The sequence below is a fragment of the Anser anser genome (genome assembly GCF_964211835.1).
Source record: "Anser anser genome assembly, chromosome: 1".
Classification (NCBI taxonomy): Eukaryota; Metazoa; Chordata; class Aves; order Anseriformes; family Anatidae; genus Anser; species Anser anser.
The window spans coordinates 7,917,931-7,940,288 of NC_139720.1; the positions used below are offsets into that span (position 1 = coordinate 7,917,931).

The 22,358-nt window shown below is 46.3% G+C and overlaps 2 protein-coding genes across 7 annotated transcripts in view; one reads left to right on the forward strand and one right to left on the reverse strand.

The window, feature by feature from the left end:
* Nucleotides 1–1,418: 1,418 nt before the first annotated feature.
* On the forward strand, nt 1,419–9,174 carry TMEM243 (transmembrane protein 243). Its single transcript, XM_083823089.1, has 4 exons — nt 1,419–1,714; nt 5,931–5,981; nt 6,839–6,943; nt 8,668–9,174. Exons 1-4 carry the CDS (start codon nt 1,637–1,639, stop codon nt 8,788–8,790), a joined length of 357 nt encoding a protein of 118 aa, XP_083679215.1. The 5' UTR covers nt 1,419–1,636; the 3' UTR covers nt 8,791–9,174.
* A 6-nt stretch (nt 9,175–9,180) lies between these two features.
* DMTF1 (cyclin D binding myb like transcription factor 1) overlaps nt 9,181–22,358 on the reverse strand; it is a 29,461-nt gene continuing 16,283 nt past the window's right edge. For 5 of the 6 annotated variants that reach the window (XM_083823045.1, XM_083823041.1, XM_083823043.1 and 2 more), the window contains 8 exons: nt 21,795–22,023; nt 19,971–20,122; nt 18,496–18,711; nt 16,118–16,203; nt 15,314–15,472; nt 14,232–14,618; nt 11,333–11,480; nt 9,181–10,528 (listed from right to left, as the gene is read on the reverse strand). In XM_083823045.1, coding sequence (XP_083679171.1) covers nt 10,419–10,528; nt 11,333–11,480; nt 14,232–14,618; nt 15,314–15,472; nt 16,118–16,203; nt 18,496–18,711; nt 19,971–20,122; nt 21,795–22,023 — 1,487 coding nt within the window. In that variant the 3' untranslated portion in view covers nt 9,181–10,418. The remainder of the gene's footprint in view (nt 10,529–11,332; nt 11,481–14,231; nt 14,619–15,313; nt 15,473–16,117; nt 16,204–18,495; nt 18,712–19,970; nt 20,123–21,794; nt 22,024–22,358) is intronic. The other variant, XM_083823044.1, reaches the window with a different exon arrangement.

The following is a 22,358-nucleotide window of genomic DNA, read 5'->3' on the forward strand; positions in this document are numbered from 1 at the left end:
TAAAACCACAGAATCCCAGAATGGCTGAGGTTGGAAGGGACCTCTGAAGATCACCCCGGCCGAGCAGGATCACCTAAAGCACATTGCGCAGGATGGCATCCAGGTTGGTTTTGAATATTTCCAGAGAAGGAGACCCCACAACCTCTCTGGGCAACCTGTCCCAGTGCTCCATCACCCTCACAGTAGAGAAGTGCCCCCTCATATTGAGCCGGAACCTCCTGTGCTTCAGTTCGTGCCCTTTGCCTCTCGTCCTGTCACTGGGCACAACTGAGAAGGGACCGGCTCCATCCTCTCGACACCCTCCCCTCAGATATTTATACACAGCGATGACATTTCCCCTCAGCCTTCTCTTTTCCAGGCTAACCAGGCCCAGCTCTCTCAGCCTGTCCCCATACGAGAGGTGCTCCAGGTGAAATGAAACGGAGTAAAAGCACAGAATCACAGAATATCCCGAGCTGGAAGGGACCCATAAGGATCATCGAGTCCAGCTCCTGGCCCCACACAGGCCTGCCCAAAAATGCAGACCGCGTGACAAGAGCACAGCCCAAACGCTTCTGGAACGCCGACGGGCTTGGTGCCCTGACCGCGTCCTTGGGGAGCCTGTCCCAGTGCGCGACGTTTTCGTAAAATGAAGTAATGAAATGACAAGAAATAACAAAATAAAATGAAATAATGAAATGAAGTGAAGTAGAATGAAATGAAATGAATAAATAAATAAATAAATAAATAAAATAAAATGAAATAATGAAATGAAGTAGAATGAAATGAAATAAAATAAAGTAAAATAAATAAAATAAAATAAAATAAAATAAAATAAAATAAAATAAAATAAAATAAAATAAAATAAAATAAAATGAAATAATGAAATGAAGTAGAATGAAATGAAATAAAATAAAAAGAAGTAAAATAAATAAAATGAAATGAAATAAAATGAAGTGAAATAAAATGAAATGAAATAAAATGAAATGGAATAATGAAATGAAATAACGAAACGAAAAACAACAGAATGAAATACAATGAAATAAAATAAAATGAAATAAAATGGAATTAGGAATTACGGAATATTGGAATACAATAAAATAAATAAAGAAATGATGAAACAAAATGGAATGAAATAAGATGGAATAAAATGGAATGAAATAAGATGGAATAAAATAATAAAATAAAATGGAATAAAATAAAATGGAATAAAATGGAATGAAATAAAATGGAATAAAATAAAATGGAATAAAATGGAATAAAATGGAATAAAACAAAATAAAATAAAATAAAATAAAATAAAATAAAATAAAATAAAATAAAATAAAATAAAATAAATAAAACCCAACCAAACCAAACCACCCCGAAGCAGCGGCACAAGCTCCCCTCCCTCCCTCCTTGTTCCCCCCCCCCCCCCCCGGTGTGCGCGCAGCGGCCGGGCGGGGCCGGGCGGCGCAGCCCCCCCTGCAGAGGGGCCGTACCGTACCGTACGGAGCCGTACCGTACCGAGCCGTACCGTACCGTACCGCACCGAGCCGGGCCGAGCCGTTCCGCCCCGTGCCGAGCCGGGCCGGGAGCTGCGGGCCCGCCGGTGGCGGTGGCGGCGCGGCGCGGCGCGGAGCGGGGCGCAGCATGAGGCCGCGGCCCCCCCCGCACCATGGAGGGCTTCGCCGCCCGCACCTACGGCACCGGCGGGCCGGACAGCCGGCCGCTCTTCGGGGAGACCTCGGCCAGGGTAAGGGGGTCTGCTGGGGGGGGGGCACCCCGAAAACGGAGGAGGGACACCCCCCCCCCCCCCGAGGTGGGAAGCAGCCCCCCGGGGGGGGGGGAGAAGGGCGGAGGGAGGGGTCCCCAGCGGTGCCCCCCCCCCCCCCGCTCTGTCTGCGAGAGCAGCCCCCCCCCCAGGTCCCTACCCGATGGAAAGAAGCTGCCCGAGACCTGGGAGAGAAATAAAGCAGGGGAACAAACGAGGAAAATCCGCAGGATAAGAAAGAATCGACCCCCCCCCCCCCCCTTCCTCCCGGGACAACAGCAAAGCTGCCCCCAAAGGGAAAAAACAAAACAAAACAAAAATGCAAAACCAAAAAAGAAAAACAACCCCAAAACCAAAAAACCCAAACCTAAGACATCCCAAAATCCTAAAAGAAAAAACACCCTTTGAATGACCAGAATTATAAATAAATAAATAAACCCCACGGCCCCCCTCCTAATTAGTCCCTGAAATCAAAAATACAAAAATGTCCTGCCCAATATCCCCTCCCCCCCCGAGAAATAAAGCAAAAACCACAGCTCCAAAACAATCCCCCAAAGCCAGACCCATCCTCCAAATAAAAGAGGAGCTCCCCAACTCCCCCCCTCCAAAAAAAACCCCAAACTTCCACATAACGCCCCCCAAGCACCCTCCGATGCCCCAGCCCCGATGGGGAGCAGCAGCTCCGGGTGCGGGGAGCCCCAAGGTTTGGGGAAGGGGTTTGGCCCCCCCCTCCCCAGGGCTGTGACCCCATTGAGCTGCATTTTACCCATTTTTTGGGGTGTTTGGTGGGGGGGGTCCCTTTGGTGCCCTCCCCCCGTCGATCCGGGGTGCACTGCGGTGGGTGACGTGCGGCGGCGCCGGCTCCGCAGGTGTCAATCCCCTGTAATCCCCCCAAAGCCTCCCGGCTTTGGGGTGGGGGCCGGGAGCTGGGGCACGGGGGTGTTTATGGGGTCAGACTCCCTCCTAAATCCCCAAAATCCGGGGTGCAGGTGGTTCCTGGATCGGGTTCGAGCCCCGTTAGGAGAGCACAGCCGGCGATGTGCGTCTGTCTGGGGGGATGCAGGGTGAAATGATATGGGGTTGTTCCTGGGGGGGTGCAAAATGGGACCCCTGCTGGGGGCTTGGGACCTGCAAGGGGATGAACGAGGGGTGAGGGGAGCTGTATGGGGTGGCTGGTTCACAGCTGAGGGATTCGGGGAAGCCAAAAACAGGGTTTGGGGAAGCTGCCATAACCAGGCAGGTCCTGGGGTCTCGGTGGCGCCACCGGAGCCTGGCAGCAGGACTGGGCTGTGCAGGTCCTCTGCCAAACCCCAAAATCTCCATCCCCCGTCCAGCCTTTGATCCTGCACTTGCGCGGCTCCCCTTCTTTGATCCCTTTGCTCCCCTTCTCTCTGCAGTTGCAGCTCTGCTTGCAACGGGTAGCGGAAAATAAGAAATATTGCATATCGGTTCATGTGCTCGGACATGGATCCAGCATCCTGCACGGCACCCCACGCCCATCCCATGGGGCCCCACTGATTTTTATTCATGTATTTGTTGGGGGAAGCCTGTTGTAGGGGACAGGCAGCGAGTGGTCTCTCGGTGGCAGAGGGACAAAGGCTCCCTGTGCGGCGCTGAATGGTTCCTTTGGGATTTCCCGGGGGTTGCTTAGGAACAAACGCCGGAGAGGTCCGGAGCTGGGAATGTTCTGTCTCAAAACCGGCGAACTTTGCCTCAAAATGGGAGCGGGTCTGGAGGGAGAAGCGCACGGGCACGGTGCTGTTGGAGGTGGTGGGGCACCGATCTGCTTTTTGGCACGGGGTGGCCTTAGCCATGGGATGAGGCTGGGGGTTTCTCAGCTGGCCGGTGGGGTGGGAAGGACCACGGAGTTGTGCCGAAAGGGGTTTGGGACTTCCAGGCATCCTGACAGTGCCCAAATTAACCAGGCAGCTTCAGAAGGGAGGCAAAACCCTTCCCTCTGCCCCGCTTTTCTCCCTGAGCCGCCTCTTCTTCTCACCTTCTTGCGCTCTCCTGGTCCCCAAGCTGGTGGTTTGGGGCTGAAGCCAGCCTGTGGGGTCGGGATGTGTAGCCGGGGAGGAGGAGCGCAGCGAGGCGGTGTTATCCCGATGTTATCCCGACGGGGAGACGTAAATTCAGCTGCAGTTACCATGGCTGCAGCCGTGGCAGGAGGCAGAGCGACACGAAGGCACCGGCGGTAAAGTGGCGAAGGGACCGAGCATCCCAGCTGCGGGATTTCTCGAGGAAGAAGCTAAAAGCAGGAGCTGCTCGGGCTCCTCCGTGATGGGAACGTTTAAATACAGCCGGGTGGATGCTCTCGGAGAGGCGGAGAGGCACAAAACGGGAGCGAGGAGCTGGTGAGGATGTCTCCGAGCCTTGGAGCGGTCAGTGGGGCCGTGAGCTTGTCCCCTGTAGGGTGTGGGGTAACACTGTCTGCAGTCCCGTGCCGTTTGACCTGACACTGAAGCGTCCCCTGTGGCTGCGATGTGCTGGAGCCCCGCTGCGATTGCCTCCGACCATCTGGAGTTGTTGATGGAAGGCACAAAATGTGAGGTGTCACCCTCCGGGGACCCAAGCCCGTTCCCCCATCCTCCCCAAGGCCCTCAGGTCTCTTTGGGGCCGTGTCCGCGCAGCCAGGAGCTTGTTCCTCGCAGCGATGAACCCCGGTGGATGCCGTGCCAAGGGGGGTCCCTGCGGCGCCTGTAATAACAAGGTGATGCTCGACCTGGAAAAATAATTCCCCGGGTTGGCTGTGCAGCAGCGGGTGGTCCCGCTCGTAGGGCACCACGCGTCGCAGCCCCTGTGTGAGCACCTCCCGGGCAGGAGCACGCTCCAGGACACGGCCCGGAGGTGAAAGGCTCCGTCATCCCCAATCCCCTTAACCGTCTCGGCCTCTTGCTTGCGTATTTTTAACCTTTTCGCTGCGCTAAGCCGCCCGGAGCTGAAGCGTCAGCGGGGAACGCAGCCTCTCCCTCGCTGCTTTGCCGAGCCTGGGATTGCGGGATCGGGGGCTGTAATCTCCCGATCCTGAAATAATACCTCGCTCTGCCCGGCGACGCGTTTGGAAAAAAATTCAGCGCCCCTGGGTTTAAGTGCGGGGAAAGCCCTGACCCGCGGGGACCTGCAAAAGCGCTGCGAAGCTGCTCCGCCGCCGGCATCCGGACCCGGCTTGTCTGCTGCCCAATTTGCCCCCCTGCCAGGTCTGGGGTTAATTCAGAGACATTTAACCCCGAAATTTAATACCGTTCCTGTACGGTATTTCCTGTCCTCGGGTGTGTGGTTGCGTAGCCGTCCCTCCCGGCCTCTCTGCGGTGATTTTACACTCGTTAGGTCGGTCACACGGGATGGCCACTTGTTGCTGCTCCGCAGCCTCCTCAGCTCCATCTCCCCTCCCTCTGCGTTTGCAAAGCTCTCCCCCCGTGGCAGCACGACCCAGCTGCCGACCTCCTGCCGCCTCTTTTGTCAGCAGGGAGCTGAGCCCAAGCACAAACTCCGTCCCCACGTCTGTAAAATCGGCTTTGTGGGCTCGGCAGAGCAAGAGCAGAGCGAAACCATCGGCCTCTCCTAGACCAGAGCTACCGCTGGGGTCGGGGACCCCCCTGGCTTCAGTTCGGTACCAAACTCACAGCCAACCTCGTTCGGACTAGCTCAGGTGGAAGAGCCCAGCTGCAGGAGTCCCGGTGTGCTCGCAGGGAGGCGGTGATGCTGCATTTCGTCCTGTTTATTGCTTCTGCTAACCTGGTCCGGGTTCGTTTCTTAAAGCTCCTTTTTTGCACTCTGCGGTGGTTTTCTTGGTGGCTCCCACGGTGCAGGAGCACAAATGGTCTGGTTTTCCGTGGAGGAACAAACCCCTTGGAGGGCTTCATTCCCAGGCTAAGCTCAGCTCTCACCCGGTGCTTCCTCCACCACCGACTGCTCCTGCCTTCCTCCCGTGTCCTGCTCCGCTGGGAGCTCTCTGCCCTGTCTGTTGGTGACGGCGGGGACACTGGGGAGGGGGAGATGCTGCTCCTTGCCAGCAGCCCACAGGTTCCCACCTAAGACAGCATCAAGCTGCTCCCCCTTAGGCACTGAGGCTAAACCAGGCTTTTTTTTTTTTGGTAACAGGGGTCCTCGGTGATTCAGTTCTCTAGGTGTGGTAGGTTATTGCATGGTTTTTTTTTTTTTTTCCTCACATGTGTGTGTAATTCTCCTCTCTCCTCAGGACAGAATCATCAATCTAGTCGTCGGCGGCTTGACGTCCTTGCTGCTCGTGGTAAGTGCCCCGCGTCCCAGCCCGTGTTTCGTGCCTCGCGCAGGCGACGAGGTGGAAACCAGAGCTGGTGGTGGAAACCAGAGTTCCTCCCAGCAGTGGACAGCAAACCTTCACCGACTGAAGTGGTTTGGGGTCCGGGTGGTAACCTCGGGGCCTGTCTTTTGAAATTCTGACAGCAGGGGAAGGGGAGCGCCTTCCCTCAAGCCGTTTGAGCTCCTGCCGTGATTTAAGATCTGGCTGTTGCGTGTGCAACAAAAAGCCTCGCACGGGTGGGCAGGTTGGCCTTCCTGGCAGACCGTGAGGCCGGCTGCGCTGCCTCCATTCGGCCAGGGCTGGCTGTGCTCCCAGAAAACCCATCCGTGAGTTTTCGAGTGAAAGTGTCCATCAGATGCTTACGGCTCGGTCGCAACGCAGCTTGTTGAACGTGTGCCACCGTGATGTTACAGGGCTGATTACACTGAGCGACCCTAAGCGACGAGGACAGGAGCTTATATCCGTGCTGTGCCAACGTACCGAGGGTGGACAAAGCGCTTAACCCAGGAGATTTGCTTTGCTTCTCTTTACATCCCTCTATTTACGTATAGATTGATAGAGGCTTTTCCAAAGAAGTCGCTTGTCACTTGCTCTCAAGCTCTGCCTTCCCCACACTTTCCGGACGAGCCAAAGACCACCACAGACGGAGGATCAGCTCTGGGCTCTGAAGCTCCCGCTGAAGCTGATGGTCATGAGATTGGCAAGGGTCTGAGGAGAAACCGGCAGGCAGCTGTGGTGCTCCAGCGGTCACGGGGGGCCTCTCATCTTCACAGACCTGGAGGATGGAGAGAGCAAATCGTTCACCTGTGTTTTCCCCCATACAGGTCACCCTCATCAGTGCTTTTGTCTTCCCGCAACTACCTCCAAAACCCGTGAACGTGTTTTTCGCTTTCTGCATCTCCCTGTGTTGCATTTCTGCTGGCATACTTGTAAGTACCACCCTGCCGACTGGATGAAATACGAGTAAAATCTGACTTACGGGGTGCCTTCTTTACTCCCCTAGAGGAGCCTGCCAGCCCATATAAACTCCAGCTCCAGGTCCGCCTGCGCAACAACCTGTGTTTGCAGGTGGCTGTTTCCTCAGCGCTGAATTTCTCCTCCCAGAAAGGGAAGAGGAGCTGGAGGGAGCGGAGCAGGGGCAGGCACTTTCAGACGTTACCTTTCCCCTTAAATTTTAAGCTCTTTGCATGGGTCAGAAACTTCAGTAGGCCTCATTTTTTTTTTGTAGCTGTACGACTAGTTATCCTTTTACAATCAGCTTATTGTCAGGTTTATTTTAGTGTTTGCACAACAAGCTTACTGCTGCTAATTAGCAGCTGCTTGAGGAAGAGTGCAGGCATAATCTGTAATTAACATTGTGAAACTTTGGCGGCAGTTATCTTTGTGAGACTTCAGGAGTGTCATTGCAACATCAGGAATAATTTATACTCCGCAACAACATGCATTGTGGTATTTACCTTGAACCACACGCTGCTTGGCCCTAAATGGCCAGCTGTATTTATATGGCCTTGAGACCAGCTTGCAGTTTTTGTCGAGGAGTCTCACTGTGACTCATTTGGTAGGCAAATCCCTAACAGTTTGCATTCTGCAAGGCCACTGCAGGGGAAGGAGGGGAAGGACGCAGAGATACTTAACCACGTCAGTGATAAAGGTGAGCAGTTTTGGCACTGCGGAGTGCAGCGTACTACGCCAACTGCTGCTGAGCAGCACAGCTGTGATGCAGGGCTCGTGACCTCTGCGGCAGGCACCTGTGGCCTCCTGCGGAGACGAGCTAGGACCGGAGAGCAGAGCAGCGGGATGGGGAACGCAGACACGGGCTGCACTGCAGAGGTGGCGGAGCAAAAGGCTCGAAGTGGTGGGGCCGGGCAGGCGCCTGCAGAAGGCACTGACCTTTGAGGTTCAGGGGACGAGACGCGGTGCCAGGGAGCTACAGCAGGCGGGTTTTCATCTGGGTGACAGCTTGAGGCTGAGAGAGAAAGCAATCAAACAGTACAAGAGCAGAGGGTGGCTTCTGAACAGCTGCAGCATCCTGAGGGTTGGTCCCGAGCACTGGAAAAAGGAAGAGGCAGGTAACAGTATCGAGTGCCTCCTCCCTCTGCTGTAGCTTCTCCTACTCGGAGCTCCTTCTGCAGCCGTAATCTGGGGAGGTTCCCGCACTGAGGCCCTGTCCCTCGCTGCTGGGTAAGCTGGGAAGCTGCTCTGCGACGCCTGGTCAGTGCCTGGCTATGGCTCCATGGCTGGTTGTCTCTGCAAGACAGATGGCGTAGGGTGAAATGCTGCTTTTGTCCCATTTGTCCTCAAAGAGCTGGCTGTAGCCAGGTTTGAGCATCAAAAAAACACACTTCAGGAAAGCTGACTACCTGTGTCTTAGCCAACCCGGCACCCTAATTTCACTGACAGCCATGTTTTGGGGGGAGCCACCTTGCCAAATTCTTGTTGGTGTATTCCACAAGTATGTTCAGACATAGATGATATTTCTTAACTGTTAAGAAAATTTGCTGGACTCTGTTCTTAGTCTTCTCTAGCCAGAGCTAGGTTGTTCAAAAAAATAATAAATCCAACTTTAGAAATTGCCAGTTCAGTTACTATAGAAAGTTTCCTAAGAAGAAATATCTGGCATTTTTAAGTAATACAAACTCATTCTTTCTTCTAGATCTACTGGTATCGACAAGGAGACCTGGAACCTAAATTCAGGAACCTGATTTACTATATATTATTTTCTATCGCCATGCTATGTGTATGTGCCAACCTGTACTTCCATGAAGTGGGTAAATGATGGACAGTGGGAATGCCCAGCACCGACACTACCGGACCGGACTGCTTTCAGCTCAGCTCTCAGCTCTACCTGAGCCGTTGAAGTGAAGACGATCAGCCTGAGAGGAAAGAAATGGGTTGTGCAAGGATCAATCAGTACATGATTTTCATGTAAATGTATATGTAATGTCCCCTCTTGTCGGGGAGAATTATTGCCATAAGATGTGACATTCTGCTTTTTTCTGAAGAGCTACTGTTGCACTTAATGAACATTCCAGTTGTACTGACGTTTCAGAATGGCACAAGCTTTTTCATTTTGGAAAAAAAACCTGCATTTTTTATTACTGTACAAATAAACTGCAGCATTGCAAGGATCTGTAGCAGTATAAATAAATGGCATCTTACAGTTACATAAGACAAATACTCTTTATTTTGTTTAAACTGAATATACAATTATTTCTGTTCCCTAGGCAACCATTTGAAACTACAACTTGTTTTTCACATTAACAAAACCACAGACTGAAAAAGACCAACTCTTGATTATGAAGAGCTAATTACAGAAATAAATAAAATAATTTATACACGAGTCTTTAATTTCTATAGCTTTTTCTTTCAATCCCTAGCTAACAGGCTGCTGCTCAGCCTAGTGTCTGTTTCAGTCCTTGAATGTAGGAAGTAATCGGCTTCCTCTGCCTCCAGGCCCTGCGCCCAAATTCTCACAGAGCTTTCTCCAAGACTTTGCCACCTCCTCACCACCCCCCATCCTGTAACTTGCTGCATAAATCACCTCCAGAGAGGTGGCTGGTAGTGTCATGTAAACAGCGAGAGGCAAACGTTCCAGCCTGCTCACAACCACCTTCAAAAGAGTTTAGGGACAAGCTGGTGGGTTCCAGCAGCTTCCCTTTCCCTACAGGCCTTCCCTTTTTATTCAGCTTACTGTAGTGATGAAGGGGAAAAAAAAATAAATCAGATTTTCCAAAAGTGATCTTTCTGAGCTCTATCCGTTGCCAGCAACGGACTGCTCAGGAACAAGCAGACCAGGCCAACCCGGTAAGCATCTGTCTCGAGTCCTGTGCCGTAGATGTACTGATAAAGCAGATGAGATGGGAACGCAGACCATCGCTTTATGCTGCTGCCCACGCTCCCTGAAGTCTTTGATGGAATACATTTCTTCCTGAAATGTAACAGTCTTGCTCCATGTATTACAAAAGTCAGTTAAGTGCAGAAATTCTCACCCATTCTTCATGAAACGTGTGCAAACTAGTTCTCGCTGCAGCACTAAGAGGCTACGGTCCACAATCCTTGACTTCTGTCCAGTTTTCAGGGTGTGCAGTTGAGCACACTAGTAAAAAGTCAACTCAGAACTGACCACGTGGATCCTAGCAATGAGCAATCCAACAGGGCTTCTTTCAAACACTGAAACACCCTGGCTGAAACGTCGCACATCAGGCTTCGGTTGGCTGCTCTGTAACCCTTCACAAATGAGGTAAAATAGCCTGAGCAGGAAAAGTGCACTGTAGTCATCTCAAACTGTAAGGTTCTGTTTAAAGACATGGACTGACTGCTTTCTTTGGAAACGTGGCACAGGGTTGCAACTGATTTCACAACGCGAACGTGGTCGATACAAAATGGACGCGACTGCTGCTTCTCTCAGTGACAGCTCACTAAATCTTCAACATCCTTTGAATCTTCCGAGTCAGGACTGCCCAGTGATGAGCCAATGATGTGTGACCCATCTCCGTGATGCTGTAGGATAGGATCTGTCAGGAGACGCCGTACATTAGAACTCATTATTTACTGGTCCATTATAACATGATATATAAAACACACGAGACAGAAATGCAGTCTGAGCTTTGAAACAATTTTAAGGAATGTTACTCCATTAAACTAGTCAGTTTTCAAGTTCAATTTTCAAGGGGAGCCACGACTAACCTGGATGCAACAAGTGTGACTCATGTTTGGATTCCCCAGGTATTACTGTATCAGGCCCAAGGCTGATCCTCAGATGGCTCTGCAAGTAGATCCTTCCTCCAGAAAGGAGGATTTGTTAGATGCAGCACTGGGAGAACGCATCTATGCTGCTTCCAAGCCTAAGATGACTCTTGGCATGGGGAAGCGTGGCAAAGCTAGCAAGCCCCTCCAGGTGAGTGCTGTGCAAACACCCCAAAGCGCCCAGCCCCTCACCATGAGAGCTTATCGAGTGGTTAACTGCGTTTCTGATGCGTCTGTTTTTCTCCCAAATGAGAAACCAATTTCATTCCAGCACAGGTATGAAGAAACACGCACTAAACAGAGTTACTCATTAGCCTGTGTGTACTAATTCAAGGCTCAAGGGCAATGGGAACAGCTCAGTTAAGTCATGAAGCAGCTGCTGTTCGGCTTTTCCCACGAGGTTGAGATTTTCTTCAACTTCTACTGAAGTAAGTGGGGTAATCAACGTGGTTAAAGATTCACAGCAATAATTTGGAAAATAATTCAAGAGAAAGCAAGGATCGTTGTTTAAAAGAACTCAAAAGTGCTATACTGATTTGGCAAACGCTAGCTCCAGCATCAAATATACATACCTGTTAGAGTTGTTAGGGGCAACACCGATTCACTGTCTATATCATCTGATGTCTGGATAAAACCATGGGAGGAAGGAACAATTAGCACAGTTTCATCATCTATCGTAGGTTGGTCAACTTGTTCTTCTATCGTTGGAGAACCCAGGTCCTGCACGACACGGAAGGACAGGACATGAGAGTGCATTTTTGGTAGCAAGAACAGAAAAACCTGCTTTGGCCAGCAATACTTCATAATAAGTAGACTGCCTGGATGAATTTTATCTCATTAGATTGAAATGTCAACATCTCAGCTAATTACTTCACATAAGATACATTTCATCCTAGTGTGGGCACCTAAAATGAGGTAAGAGGAATTCCACCCTGTGAGCAGTACAGGACACGGGGAGAGGAAATGAGAGATTGCATGGTGGTGATAAAATGTTCCTGTGTAAGTCAAATATTCTGTCTATAAACAGGAATAATCCTTTCCACTACCTGCTGCCTAGATGTTCTGAGACTGAAGCAATACCTTTACAGTTTCCCAGTTCCACAAATGTGATAATTTTACCTGAACTTAATAACTTAGTTTCACAACTCCTGCTTCTGTGACACGTTTTTACAGCTCAGAAGACCAATTTTAATTGCTGTGCCTCGTCCTGTAACTTGCTGGCAGTAGGGTGGCTCCAAATTTTCTTGGACAAACCTCATTACATCAAAAAATTAGCAACATACCGATTCCTTCCAGGCACAAGTTGTCAATATCCCTGCCCTCTTCTAAATCCCACAGCTGCTGCCTATTCCCTGGCTCTTGTAGTGCTAGCACTGAAAAGGAAGTAATAAACCTGGCTTACTCAGTGCCACAGCACACTCAGGTGGGCTCCTGGTTCTGCACACGCAGTGAAAAGACATCCTGGTTAACACTGCCAGAATAACCACAGATATTTGGATCTTGTGTTTAACATGTGTAAGGTTCGTTCAAGCTTCAGGAATTACTGATGCAGAATGATAGCAAATGTAGCTATCGGCGTGAAGGTACAGGGATTTATCCCTCTTTTCAGAGTGGGCAAGAAATGTTTGAGAGAGGTAACACCCCCACTCCGTTCAAGAAAATCTTGAAGTTTCAGTTAGTTTTAGGAAAACTTGTTTCCCTACATAGTTTCCACAATGTTTTTGCAAAGGCAGCTTGCAGAAAACCCTTTCCCTGGTGCAGCTGAAGAGGAGCTGACTACCTGTGCTGCAGCTTAGCGATTTAAACTCACTCCAAACGTGTACCCGTTCATGCAAGGCACAGTATGCCTGACCTGCAACAGCAGCTTTGTGCAGAGAACACAGCTGAACCTGCCCACAATAAGCAGCATGGCTTAGAACTGAGAAAAGGAGGTGTGAAAAAACTGAACACGCCATTGTGACAAATGGGCACCCTTCCCAGTCAGAAATAACAAAACCCTGCAGCACAGCTGCTTACTTCCCACCACCCATACCCACACTGACAATATAATACTTGCAAGTGCATAAAAATAACACTGGCTTAGAGAAAGCAATGTTTAGGCACGTCTTTCTAGAGTAACTTTTCATTTAGAAACTCACTAACAGTCTCTGTTTCCTGGAATTTAAGCACACACATCAAACTTGAATGTGAATTAGAATTACAAACTCAGTTTACTCTTCTGTATATGAAGATTAGTACTTCTTGACACCCTGCTAGCCATAAATGATTCCTACGAAATTCAATTAGGAACTATGCTTTTTGCAGAAATTTACCAATTCCAACTTGAGAAGCTGCATTTTTAAACTGAGAGCAGAAAGCTGATGGGCTGCCTCAACTGCTGAGAATTTTTATCACAACCATTTCAACTATGAGATAAAAAAGAAAATCCCCAGCTTTGGATGTATTCAGGAGCCAAACACTTGTGTAGTAGCAGACTGTGGAGGCATACAGTGATCCTCCTCTTAGTAAGAGCATAATGGATACACAGTGTCTGTTTACTTTTGCAAAGACAAAGTCTAACAAAGTCCAAACATATTAACAACGGATTTTTCAACACGGATATAAAGCAGAATTACAGCAACGGTAAAGCACACTGTTTTTGGAGAACAGGAGGTAGTATTCAAATCTAATTCATCTCTTTCCCCAGTCTAACCTAATCAAACTTCTAGAGAAAGGCATTTTCTACCCACTAAGTAGAGTTATGTTCATTTTATTATCTCTGTTTTCTTTGCCTTATTCATTATGATGGTTTCAGCAAATGAAAGATGGAGGAATTTAGTATAAACACTCCAAATGCACAAAATCATTTGGATAAGTTTGTTTCTGCATCTGAGGTGCTGAAGCTGAATAAAATTGAGGCCAGGAAGATAGATGACTTAAATGCTTCCAGTCCCATTTAACAGACACTTAACTGGGAGTACACTGTTTAATAGAAGCCCTCAAAGTGGAAACTGTGGTGAACCTAGAAATACATTATTAGATTCACAGAGCAACAGTTGCATATTCTATCTCACCTCCACTGCTCAGCAGACTATCTACCTGTACAGTACTTGCATCACACAATTAACAGCCTGGTTGAAGGTAACAGCACCAAAAGACAGCTGCTCTGTGCTACCAATACCACCACTTTCCACAGCCATCACTCAAAAGTACCCTGAGTAGAGAAGCAGCTCCACAGCTAGGGAGGGATTCGGTGCCCAAGACAAAATCAAATCTGAGCCTGAGTTCCAAATTAAATCCTACCTGTTTCACATCCATAACATATTAGCAAAGCTCAAAGGCAGAGGATCTGAAAAAAATGCTCTTGGAACTACGATATGCATTAAATCACTGACATTCGTATGAATAGCTTAACATAAAGGTCAAAGATGCAATGAAATCATTCTCCATACAGAGAGAGGGAAAAGGGTCAGGTATCATGCAGTCCCTTACCTCAGTGACATAGGTGCTGGGTAAATCAGAGTGAGAATCCTCTTCTGGTTTCAGGCTGGCACCTGAAATCTCCTCTTCAGTTCTTACCATAACTCCATCCATCAGCTCACTCCGATCCCTGCTGCTGAATTTTGAGGCATCGCCTTCACTGTAGGCTGACTGCTCTTCATCGCTGAGCTTGGGCTGATGGATGTCGTCTGGGAAGCTGTTTGTTTCTAGGGTGTCAGGAGGATCTGTCAGGTCAGCTGGCTGAATGTCTGAATCAACAGTAAGTTCTGCCTGAGTGACAGAGGAGGAGATGTCTTCAGCAGCAACAGTGCGGATTATGACACTTGGTGTGTGGCACTGTACTGTGACGTTGTCACCTGTATTTAACAAGTGTTCTGGCTGTAAGCAGTATGTGCAAAAAAAAAAGGAGAAACAAACAAACAAAAAACAACTTAAGAGACTTTTTTCCTCCAAGTATCTTCCTATCTTTCAGCAAACAGAAGCAAAGGAATTAAAAGCACTAAGTACAACTTTGAGGTCTATGTGTATAGTGTGTCAACCCAGATCATCTGTTGACCTTGCGGTAACTGTTCTGTAATTCACAAATGAAGTACATACATAGTATGAAACAGAGGCGACTGTTCAGGTGAGGATTGCCCTGGATTCAGAAGATTAGAGCTTTTTTTCCCCCCTTTTGCATCACATTTTTTATTCAGACTTCAGTTTCCTCCCCTTTCCCACCCTCTAACAAAGACTAGTACTGCACTGTAGGTTTTGTGAGCATCGGTATTTGCTCATGAAGACATGAGGAAATTTGTATTTTGCTTTGCTGGGACAAGCCACTAGATGGAGACATCCTGTTCTGCCACAGTAAGAACTAACCATGCTAACTTTTCAAGCAACTTGAAGATAGTGTTTAAGAACAATATAAAAAAAAGAAATGCTCACATATCAGCAATTTAAGCAAAGTAATGGTGTTATGACTTAACTGCTTTACAAATTTAACATGCAAATAGAGGCAGGCCCCTGTACTATTACGTTCCCCTCCCCACCACTGTCCAAACTTCAGTCATTTCACTGCTCAAAATACATACAGATAAGGCATGAACTATGATCTGTTCTGGGGAGGCTGGCGCAGCAGCAGCTGTCAGGGTCATGGTAGGACTAGTGGTCAGCGTTAAAGGCAGGCCTTGGCTTGAGCTCGTCTGTAGTAAGTACGTGCCTGGTGTTCCAGTAGGCTGGAGGTGGAAAGACTGCAGAAGACAACACAAGTTTAATACCCAAACACGCTGACTTCCTGGACTGCACTCAGAGCATGCTTATTTACAGCAACTAGCCCCACTGTAATTCCCCTGGAAAAACCAAACAGAACCCCAGTGCCGACTGCTCTGATTCCTGTAGTGCACTCAAGAAGGAGACACAAACTTGTCTACAGCTTTAGGCTACTGAGACATCTACTAAGGCTAACAGACTGTATGTATTATGCTGTACAACAGCACAAAAGAAATGAACAAATTCAATTTATTCTTAACATTGAGACAAAAGACAAAATATACTATGAATTGTAGTACAACAGAACTAAGAGAATCTTTATGTGCTGGGAACTGTCTCTTCTGTTATGTCAGATTTCAACAAAACACAAGCACAAAATAAAACTTTATAGCACTAAAGCATTGAGACAGATGTAAAAAGCATCTGACTATAACTCACATTTGACTTCACACCCCTAGCAAGTCACATTTTTTGGAAATACATTTTGCTTTGAACTTCTCAGTTTTAGGTCTGTTAAATTCCTCTTTCCATTCGATTTTTTTTTTAATGCCCAATTCCACAGTCTAAGATGTAGCTGTGCTTAAGACAAAAACCACAGTGACAAGCACCAGTTCTCTCGTACTTACTGGAAGAATCTCAAAAGTCTGTAGTGTTCCACTGTTTAATGTTATGGTCTCGGAGTCAACAGTGGCAGCAGGGGAATCTGTTGAGGCTGCAAAAGGAAGAAAAAAGAAAGGTTAAGTGTGTAAACCAAAGTGCCTCAGCCCTGCAGAGAGCAAACCACTGTAATTGCTACACAGCAGGGTATTGTTAATTCCAGTAATATAAAAAAGAAAACCAACTGCAATCCTAATGACAAGTTATTCTAATTGGTACTTAAGATACAATACTATGTAAAGGCTCCAAAGGAGAAAAAGCAAAGAGTAAAGTTACCTGACATCATCTAATTACTTAAGATGTATAATGAAATTTGTATGGGGTTCTGGTGCAACAATATCCTTTAGATTATTATTTTTTTACATGCTGTCATGGTGTCAGGTTTAATATTGCTATGATTCCCATGGATTACTTGTTCTCTTTTTTTTTTTTTAAAACCTTTCCTGCCCTCCACAGTATGTCAACCACTGCTGAAACATCAGATGCTCCCTCCCCAAGGTATTTGCTTATCTTGTGTGTTGTGGCTGAAGGGTATAAAAGCTGGAAGTATTCCTATCAGAGGTAATTATTTAGGTAATTATTTCCATTCATGTTAGAAATAGCTACGAGAACCACTAAAGATAGTTTAAGTATCAGACATTTCAAGATCACCAGGTGCAAAAAGGTCATACACAAGGCTTAAAAAAACATCAAAACATCAGAACCATAATGATTATTTTTACTTATTCTTGAAAAAACTCAGAAGTTCCAGAAAGCAGGAGGCAAATTAATATTAGTAATGCCATACATATTGGAAAGGCAAAAGACCTACATAACGACAACAAAGCTACAAGCGCTTGAAATTTGACCATCTCAGAATCTGTGGCTTCAAAGTAGACTAATTTTGGTCTCCAAGAGGACAGGAGCTCCAATTTTGATTAATGTAGCGGCACGTTCAAAGTTTCCTGCTGCAGATTTCCTGACACCCAGTAGCAGACAGCTGTAAAATGCAGCCTGTCTGTTACCTAGCCAATTACGTTCATAAAGCTTACAGGAATTACCCATTTGAAATGCTGAGCCTCCTCTCATATGCAGCTGAAATTGGCTAATTAATAGGTTCAGCTCTCAAGGGATAGAGAAACAGGCAGAGAAGACACAACATTCACTTTGATTAGACAAACACAAATTCTTCAGGAAAGCACGCTAACACGGGCAAGAGGCTTGTTAGGCAGATGCAAAGGCAAGTGAGATCACAAAAATCTCACTACAGGATTACAGAAAGGACTAAGGGTTACAGAATACCAGCTGGCTCATCAAAAACCAGTAGCTTTGACCAAGATTGGCTGAAAGTATAAGACTACAGATGTGTTACTGCAGGTAAAACGTTCTTGGGTTGGTGTTGCATGGCATTCTAATTAAGAAATAAATGAGATAAAATGAAGATGGCACAAGTTCATTAAGACAGGCTAATCTGATGAAATTATAAACAGAAAATTAGTTACCAAACGCCTTTCCACTCACATGCTAAAGCCCTATTAGCTAACATTTTAATCAGCAAGACCGAAGCACTGAATATTCTTAATAAAATTCACAAATGACACACTTAAGAACAGTAGACAATGGGAAAGACAGGCTGCACACAGGGTGACTGGCCTGGAGTAACTTAATAAGATTAGCTACAAAACCAAACAATAAGCACTACAATCAGGGTAGAGCTGGTAACACATGTTTGCTAATGAGCAAAGCTCATCCTTAAGAGGATGGGAAGCAACAATTTTAAAAAAATTGGTTAGAGCAGATCATCAGCTAAACTCGTCTGTGTGACACAGCAACTAATGCTTTCCAGACTCTGTGCCTAGAAATAACTGCATAATACAGAAAAAGACTGGAAAAAAATATTATATTACTTCTTGCTTCAATGCCCTTCATCAGAAGTTAGGCACAGAGGTGTCTGCATTTTATGAAAAGAGATCTTGTACGTTACATTTCTTGTTACAGACAAGAGTTACCAGAAGAAACTGGTAGATTAAACATATATTCTGCATCTTCATTAAGAGACTTCAGTATGTTCTCAAGAGGCCTTTTCAAAGCAGGCTTCTGCAAAGAACACATTATGTGGCAGGCTCTTCTGTCCATGTAGAGAGAGACATAACCCCTGGGTGCAGGTGCTCCAATTGCAGCTTCTAAGCCCTATTGTCACAGTAGTGCCTAAATTTGCCTAACAAAGTCAGAAATGGGGAAATGGAATCCAGGAATCCTTATCTGAAGTTATGCATGATCAAGGCAGAATTAACTCCTCCTTCACCTTTTTAAAAGAATGCTTCAGGTTTCATTAGAGGACAATGAGCCATGCATTTCAGCTACTTACAGACATGCGTTATCTGGACCGGGATCTGCAAAGCTGTCATCCGGCTTGAAGTGTTGCCTGCATTCTCCTCTAAACGAGCCACTCGAATCTGCACGTGCTGAACCCCCGAACTGGAGTTAGTGTTTGGTAACCCACCTCCAGATTTGTTCTCCGAAAGCTGGTGCCCTGGATTGTTTTTTTGGTTCTCATGCAGTTGCTTAAGGCCCTTTATAAGTACTGAGAGAAAGAATATTCATGCTAAAGTACGTTGAAGAAGGGCATTTCAAATGGTGCACGTGACATTTATCCAAGATGAGAAAAACAACAAAATCATTCTCAACTGGGAACCTAAACAATTCAGAGATACTTCAACTAGAAATTCAGCACATACATACAAGACGTTTATAGTTAACCACTGGAGTGAACCTGGCTTTCTCAAGGAACCTAGACATTTTAGGATGCTTGGAAAATAAAGAAAAGCTTGTAACATTTTTGGACCTCTTCAAGAACAAGTACAGTATCCTCTCAAGCTATAATTCAATGCCGTACTACTGGCTGTGTAATGCTGCTACCAGAAATAAAACCTCCAATCTTACAAAAGATGGAATCAGATTTGAGAGGTAGACAGAAGCGTCAGTGGAAACAGGGACTGAGAAACAGAATTAATCTCTCAGCAGCTACACTGCAATTCTTCATCTGCACACACAGTGGCCCACTGCTCAAATAAAAGCACCCACCTACCTTCCCTACTATCACTTTGGTCCCACTGAGGGAGCAGTTGAAATATATAAGGTAACAAAAAACGGAGTCCTGTTTTTCTAGCATTCATTATAAAGGAACTGCTACACATCCGATTTCTGTGTCTCTGATTTTTTTTGCCCTCTCTCCAGCACAGAGAAAAGGAGGACTGAATCAAAGTTCACGTAGACTGAAATATCCTTTGTCTCAGGCACTAGTTTCTCTAACCAGGAATGAAAGCTACGAGTTACACATATTAAAGGGAGCTTTATAATCTTAATTCTTCCCCTCTTGCTCACCATACAGCTAGTAATAGATCTGCTTTCTGTTACAATTAACATAAAATAAGATATCTGTGACGTGGTTAAACATTTTAAAAGTAACAGATCTAACCTGAGGAGATACTGCTAGACTCTCCCACCTGAAGAGGCCCCTGTCCTCCACACCAAAGATCATCACCATGAGATCTGCCAGCTGAGCTGCTTAGATACGTGCTCTTATTTCAGCCAAAGTGACGGGAGTTGGCAAAATCTACTGTTTAGTTGTACAAACCAGCTTGGCTTGTTTCAACTGAAACACTTAGGGGACTGGATGTTGGTGCAACTTAGCCAGCAGATCCAAGGGGCCAGTAACTTCCAGCATAGGAGCACTGTGCTCTTTGGCCATCAATGCTGTAAGCAGACAGCAAAATGAAGCCCTATTCCTCTGACATTTGTGAAAGGAGCTTTCAGAAGAGAAGCGTGCAACTAGTACATTACCAGGGAATGAAACATCTTTGTGGTTTGCAATCTGTCTTTTAATGGTCCACCATTTACTCCGAAGCCACTGCGGTGAGCGGACACTACTCCATCCTTCAGCTAGTAAATCCCAATTGATGTCATTTTCATCAGAAACTTCAAGTTCCGCTATCCTGACAAGATAGAGAAAAGATTTACCTGTTAGAAACTACCCTCCAGACTGGAAGGGGTGTTGCACATCTCTGGTCTCGTCACATGTAACAGAGGCGAAATGGCATGCTAGTGAACAGTCCGCCAGAGCTCATCAACTGACACAGGCTTCCAAGGCTCCACGCTGCCAGAGGTCAAGCAGAATCATCAACAACAGACGATGGACTGGACCTCTGAGATGATCCAGTCCATCTCCTTGCCATGCAAGGTTATTCTCCTTATTACATGTACATTACGGTTTTGATCAGATTATTGTTAAGCATTCCAAACGATGGCACTTGCATCTTTTTTCTTTGGAAAACCATTCCCCAAACACATCTCCAAGGCAGGAAATACTTCCTGGGATTCACTCTGAGCTTTCATTTAATTAATTTCATGTTATTATTACTTCTGTTTTCTCCTAAATAACACTCATCCATCCTTAACATGAATTTTTGCCTCCTCTCAGATGCTTCTTAGCCAAAGTAGATGAAGTTAGCTACAATATTAAACAGTTCTTCATAAATTAAACCCATCAGGCTCTCCAGGTAAGGGACAGTCTTCACACAGTTCTGGCAGATGTTATGCACACACTGGATTCTACCAGAATTTGTCTGAATACTATAAATTTCTCTGAATTGCCTCCAGCTCATCTGTACCTGGAGCACATGAAAGAGAGATGAACAGTGGGAGGGGAAAGGATTTTTGTGAAAATTAAGAAAAGTTCTCTTCATAAACCAAGTAATAGTACTGAATACTCTTACTAGTTAAAAAAAAAAAAAAAGGAAAAAAACTACCAAAACCAACTCTGAAGGATGAGTTAAGGATATCTGGACTAAAACAGATACCAGAAATATTAAGAATTATAACCAGCACATACTAAAATGCAGAATCAGGGTACTCATTATGAACTCAACTCAAACAGCTTCAGGAAGTTAGTGAATAGTGCTCTGTAAATAACGCTTAGATTCCCTATATGCCTTGGATTTTTATTCCCACCCCAGACTATCAACCCATAAAAATCCACTCACTAAAATGCCTGAGTTAAAAGGCATTTGAAATGGGAGGAGGACTGGAGAGAGCAGAAGACATCCAAGGTTACTGAGCTTTTCACTACCAGGTTGCTAGTTCAAGTGTAGTCATCTCAAGTGCTGATCAGCACTGATCCAATCAGTGTTTGGCGGCCTACATGAAATTAATTTGCAGTCTCGGTTTAGTTCTTTGTAGACAGACAAGATGTCCACATCACAGAAACCACCACCACACTTGACCCTCATTGGTCATCTCAGCAGAGAGGCCAAGGACTGAACGGGCACGGAGACTGAACTACCCTCCAGTTAAGGGTTAAAGCGCATCGGTGGGGCAATGTGTGGGAAGCTTGCACGGTCGCTGCCTGTGCTGTACCTGTTCTGTGGAATAAAGAAGACTTCAGTCTCCAGGGCTTTCAATCTGACACCTTTCACGAGCACTAAAATTCACTAAAAAAACAAAAAACAAAAAATATGTTCAATAATAAATCTCTGGGAACTGTAAATGCAGCAGTGACTTCTGGAGGGTTCTAGATTTTAGAGTTTAAGAAACCAGCAAAAGGGACCCCAATGGAATCCTGCTAGCATCACTTATTCTGAACCTTTAAAAGCAACTCAAACAACAAACCTTAAGATCAGATTTATTTCATCTTCCTTGGTCCACTCAGTTCCCCCGCTTTGTTTCCAGTTGAGATAGTTGAGCCATTTAGAGCGGCACTGCTTTTCAGAGCGCGTTCCGACCCGTTCTGCTACGGCAGCCCACGATACACCTTGTGTGACAATGTCACCTGGTTCTGTGCTGGTTAGCTCATGAACTACTTCTGCTAGCCTCTTTTCTTCTTCCTCTGTCCACTTTCCTGAAAGAGAGAAAAGCCCTCCAAGTTAGTCAGCAGCAGATGCTCTGTTCTGAGCTGTAACATGTCAACTGACTTTTATCTTTATTGCCTAACACCTTATTCCAGACACAAGTATTAACACTCGTACATTCTCCACTGACAATTTATAATATATCTATTCTTGATTAACAGGTGCATAATTCCAGTTTTCCATTCTGCTGTCAAGTTTTATTCTCTTCTCCTCTTGCGTATGAACAAAACCCCACAGAACTGATCAAAATGTTCACCAAAGCAAACTGGTCCAAGCTACCTGAGTTACTTGAGTTGAAGTAAATTAATCACGTAACAGCTTGATT

What these genes read in the sequence shown, in the direction of transcription:
- TMEM243 (XM_083823089.1), top strand. Translation starts at nt 1,637, where the DNA reads ATGGAGGGCTTCGCCGCCCGCACCTACGGCACCGGCGGGCCGGACAGC. An exon ending in TCGGGGAGACCTCGGCCAGG is followed by an intron (nt 1,715 to 5,930) that starts GTAAGGGGGTCT and finishes CTCTCTCCTCAG; the next exon opens with GACAGAATCATCAATCTAGT. An exon ending in GCATTTCTGCTGGCATACTT is followed by an intron (nt 6,944 to 8,667) that starts GTAAGTACCACC and finishes TCTTTCTTCTAG; the next exon opens with ATCTACTGGTATCGACAAGG.